Below are 5,495 nucleotides of genomic sequence, written 5' to 3' on the forward strand. Positions count from 1 at the left end.
CAGTTACATTGTATTCAAATACATAAACTTCAATATGGAGTCGGTCCCCCTTTTCAGCTCTAACAGTTTGCACTCTTCTGGGAAGGCCGTACAAAAGATTCTGGAGTGTTTCTGTGGGAAGTCGTGTCCATTCATTCTGTAGAGCGTTTATGAGGTCATGCACTGATACTGGACAATAAGGCCTGGCTCACAATCTCCGTTCCAGTCCATCACAAAGGTGCTCAAAGGGGTTGAGGTCAGGACTCTGTGCTTGGGCAAGTTCTTCCACACCAAACTCATCAAACCATGTCTTTATAGTCCTTGCTTTGTGCATTTTCACGTTGGAATAGAAAAGAGCCTTCGACAAACTGTTGCCACAAAGTTGCATAGAAACATAGCATTGCCCAAGATGTCTTGGTACGCTGAAGCATTAAGATGGGAGTAAGGGATGATTGAAACACCTAAATTCAACCATTAACAGGTTTGGCCAAATACTTTTGTCCATATAGTGTGGCTTAACTTAAAATTAAAATTTACATTTTATGTAAATGCACAGTGAAATGCTTATATGACTGTACGTGACCTTAAAGGGAAAAGTAGAATCGAATAGAAAGACAGAAAGATTTGATACTGCGATAGAAGAAAAATGTAAGATTTAAAATGTACAAGAGATTTACAAACTTACCATAAAATATATCTGCGATATAAATATATAAAATACATAAATTACTCATAATGTGCTAAATGTAATTATGCTAAGTGTATTAAAAATAAATAAATAAATAAATAAATAGGGGGAGATAAGTAATTGTACATTTTCAAGCATGGTTGAAATTTAGTTTGAGGAGACCCCATTTATTGTTTCCATCTCAATCAAAGTTGATTTTATCTCTTCTTTACCACAGCAACATTTAATGCTGTGGATGTTCACATCAACTTTTATAATATCTATCATTCAGACACTTTTCAGCTTCTCTTTTTTCTTCTCGCTCTCTTAAAGTTAAAAGCTTGTGCTGTTACAGAGACACTTCTCCATCCTGAAGACGTCTAAACAAGTTAGGGGTTTTTACTCCTCGTGCAAAGCTCTGACACTGGAGACTCCATAAATGTGAAATAAACACATTTGTTGGTATAAACACAAACGTTGGTACTCTATGTCAACCATTTTTAACATGTTTATGTGGTTGATATAGAATAAGCACATTAACATAAACCTCCACTACAGAATTGCAATTATAGAACATATATAGAGATTCAGCATTTCCTGACCAATATGAATGATTTTTGTCAAAAGGTAAAAACATTAAAAACCAAACAAAAAAACAAACAAACAAAAAACACCCTAATGGATGCGTAAGCCATAGTTTGTGTGAAGGTCAGTTTGAAATTCTGTTTAACACTTTGTGTGTTTTTATTAGAAACGCAGTGATGTGTGAGCACTAATGTTTATTTTGAGTAAATATGCACCTTTATGACCTGCAGTTTGGTTAGAATGAAAAGATCCATATATGTGTAATGTCTCTGTTGTTCCACTGTAATGTAATGAGTAATCCTTTAGCGAGTCTCTGATCGAATCTGCATTTTTAGCACATTAGCACTCGTGTGAGTGATCTTCGCGTGATAAAGAGCACCTCTCATTACCACACACACATACACTTACACACACACTATGGATTATCATACAATGTTTTTGAGATTAACTACATCATTTACACTGACTGTGAGGAGAACTGTCGCTTCTTTTCTTTGTTTAAGGGACTTTCTATCTCTCTCTCTCTTTCACACACACACACACACACTCACACTGCTTACCACAAACACTCCTGGGGTGCCAGCACACCTCACCAAGCCCTGTATGTATCAGGGTTTTACAAAATAAAACACCCACCCACACAAACAGAAAGAGACCGTGATATGATGTGTGATATGATGCAGTGTGGGTGGAAACGGCGCGCTCACAGCTGCAGCAGGTCAAAACAGATTCACCAGCACGGATTCTGTTTTCATTACCACATCTATCTATCTATCTATCTATCTATCTATCTATCTATCATAATAAAAAATAAAATTATGTCACTTAAGCTCATATGAAAAAAAAATTCTATCTGGCCGTCTGTCATAATGACAAATAAACTTATGTCATGTAAGTTCATATAAAAATTATATATAGCTGTCTGTCTCTCAATTTCTCTATCTGTCTGTATATATTTATCTATCTGTCGTCATCTGTGTATTTATATGTCCGTCTGTCTATCTATCTGTCTGGCTGTGATAACGAACAGATAAAATTATGTCATAAAAAAACACCATTTCAATCTTGCTATCAATTTACCCTGCCTGTCTGTATGTTATAATGACAAATAAAATCTATATAGTTAATACAGTATGCAGCTTTATGGGTATATATATATATATATATATATATATATATATATATATATATATATATATATATATGCATACAGTATCTATGTTTATACTATCTATCTATCTATCTATCTATCTATCCGTTTTCTGTTGCAGTGTTCTGCACATCCACACAGCAGCATCTGTCTCTGAAGTCGAAAACAGGAAAAGAGCGCTTTGTTGAGAAAACGCTTTGTAGTGGAAGTTTTTTTTTGTTATTTTTTATGGGCGTGCCCATAATCCAGTGGGCGGGGTTTCGCGGACGAGGCGTTTTTAAAAGCTTGGCGCCAGAGTGGAGGACCAGTGAAGCTCTGAGTGAGTGTGTGTGTGTAAGAGAGAGAGAGAGAGTGAGAGATCGAGACAGAGACAGAGACAGAGAGGGTTTGGGATTGTCTCAGCTGAAGGATGTCTTATTACGAAGTGAGTTTCATTCACAGTATTTGTGTGATTTGATGTTTATTAGGACAGCTGTGATTATTCATGGTGTTGTTGTTTTGCAGCACATTATATTGTTAATATTTGCGAGTTTAATATTGTGTATATTGGAATAGATTATTAATGTGTATTTGTATCCTGATGTTTGTTGTTGTTGTTGTCGTTTGCAGCACATTATCCTGGAGGATGACCTCCTGATAGATAACCAGACCGACTTCGGCTCCGGAGACCTCGGCGCTGATTTCGAGACGCCGTGTAACCCGCAGGGGAACCAGGACCTCCTGAGGATTTTGCTCCCCACGGTGTACGGGCTGATCTTCACGCTGGGGCTGGTGGGTAACGGTCTGGTGGTGGTGGTGATGGGGTGCCAGAGGAAGTCGCGCACCATGACCGACCGCTACAGGCTGCACCTGTCCGTGGCCGACCTGCTGTTCGTGCTGGCGCTGCCGTTCTGGGCGGTGGACGCGGCGGCGGGCGGCTGGCGCTTCGGCGGCTTCATGTGCGTGGTCGTGCACATGGTGTACACGGTGAACCTGTACGGCAGCGTGCTGCTGCTCGCCTTCATCAGCCTGGACCGCTACCTGGCCGTGGTGCGCGCGACCAGCAGCCAGCCGACGCGCCGCCTGCTGTCCGAGCGCATCGTCTACCTGGGCGCGTGGCTGCCCGCGGCGCTGCTCACCGCGCCCGACCTGGCGTTCGCGCGCGCCGAGAGCGTCGAGTCGCGCGTCGTGTGCGAGCGCATCTACCCGGAGGGCGCCGCGCTCGCCTGGATGGCGGCGTTCCGCGCGCAGCACGTGCTCGTCGGCTTCGTCCTGCCGGGCGTCGTGATCTTCGTCTGCTACTGCGTCATCATCGTCACGCTGTCGCGCGGCTCCAAGGGCGCGCAGAAGCGGCGCGCGCTGCGCACCACCGTCGCGCTCGTCGCGTGCTTCTTCGCCTGCTGGCTGCCGTACTGCGCGGGCATCGTCGTCGACACGCTCGTGCGCCTCGGCGTCGTCGCGCACAGCTGCGCGCTCGAGAGCGGCCTCGAGACCTGGATCTTCGTCACCGAGGCGCTCGCGTACTTCCACTGCTGCCTCAACCCGATCCTGTACGCCTTCCTCGGCGTCAAGTTCAAGAAGTCGGCGCGACGCGCGCTCACCACGGGACGCGGCTCCAGCCTCAGGATCCTGTCCAAGAAGAAGGGCATGTCCTCGGTGTCCACGGAGTCCGAGTCGTCCAGCTTTCACTCCAGTTAACCACAACAAACAAACAAACAAACTCACAAACAAAAGATGTAAATATATTATTCACATGGACTGAAGTGACTGAATGAATGAATTAATGAATGAGCAGGCTGTGCCTGGGCTCAAAGATTTAAGCATTTTATTTTTTATTTTTTGTTTTGATTCTGATGTTGCCTTGCACCTCCTGGTTCCGGATTCGATTCCCACCTCAAGGGTCTGTGTGCATGTTCTCGGTGGGTTTCCTCTCACAGGCCAAAGACATGCAGGTTAGGTTATTATTATTTGTTGCTTTCAAATTGCTCATAGTGCATGAATGTGTGTGCGATGGATTGGCACCTCGTCCAGGTTGTACCCCAACTCCTGCCTCAAGTCTCCTAAGACAGGCTTAACGACCCTGAATACAGGATAAAGCTGTATAGATGATGAGTGAGTGGGTGTGTTATGATGAACTGCACGACAGTACAAGGTTGCATAAAGCATCAAAAGATCACAGATCCCTCAGTATTTTTCTGCTTTTGGTCACATCTGTCACATCTGCATTCCTGTAGCTGGACAGAGAAGCGTGTAAAAAGTGTGTTACAATGAACTGCATCATACATCTTTCTTGTCACTGACTGATTACGTCTGTTTTTTCCCCATTTGTGCTTAGATAAGTGAACACACTGGTTGTGTTAATGATTTCTGTTTTTCAGGATGCACAGATGTTTTAACAAAAAAAAAACAAACACATGCTGTTTTGCTCAGGTCTGTTTTTACAGCTTATGGAAATACCAGGAACAAACCATTTTTTGGTGTTGTTTTGTATTTTTGTCTTTTGTTGCTCTGATTCTGCACTTAATGTACATCATGGCTCTTATTTATTGTGTTTACATATTTCATAAAAAAATATAAATAGCAGTAAAAACCCTACATGGATTGATGAGTTAGTGTTATGAATGTGTGTCAGAATTATGCATGTTTTGATATGAGCTGCTGTGTATAGCTGTGTTTTTTCAAAGTTCTTGTAATAATAAAATAAAAAAAGATTCTGTTTAAAAAAGTGTTTTTTAAGTGCTTTCTGTGTCTGATTGTGGAATCCCCTGCTCTGTTGTGTACAGAAGCCTGTGTCACATGGAGAGTAGCACTTGAAAAGTACCAGTCTAAGACTTCCAGAGAACTTTCAGTTTTTCTTTGTTCCTCATCTTTAGAAAAAAACAAAATCTGATCATATGCATAACCCTTAAATCCCTGTTTATGACGTTGGTTCCTTTTTTGGCTGTTTTAAGCTACTGGTGTGTTTTCACATGGTTTTGTGCTTAGTGACTAACATACTGAAAACTGAAACACACACACACACATACAAGTGTGCAAAAACAAACACCTCCACCATTTGCACAAAGGGTCTCCAAGAAAAGAGGGTAGACTATTTGGGCAATCAATCAATATTTTAAACAAGAAAAAAAGGAAAAC

At 42.2% G+C, this 5,495-nt stretch overlaps 1 protein-coding gene across 1 annotated transcript; it reads left to right on the forward strand.

Annotated features, from left to right (window-relative positions):
* Positions 1–2,707: 2,707 nt before the first annotated feature.
* Positions 2,708–4,771, forward strand: cxcr4a (chemokine (C-X-C motif) receptor 4a). The gene is made up of 2 exons (XM_053497704.1): positions 2,708–2,805; positions 2,991–4,771. The coding sequence occupies exons 1-2, from the start codon at positions 2,791–2,793 to the stop codon at positions 4,056–4,058; spliced, it is 1,083 nt and encodes a 360-aa protein (XP_053353679.1). The 5' UTR covers positions 2,708–2,790; the 3' UTR covers positions 4,059–4,771.
* Positions 4,772–5,495: the final 724 nt, after the last annotated feature.

Source organism: Clarias gariepinus, chromosome 6, assembly GCF_024256425.1.
Source record: "Clarias gariepinus isolate MV-2021 ecotype Netherlands chromosome 6, CGAR_prim_01v2, whole genome shotgun sequence".
NCBI classification, from domain to species: Eukaryota; Metazoa; Chordata; class Actinopteri; order Siluriformes; family Clariidae; genus Clarias; species Clarias gariepinus.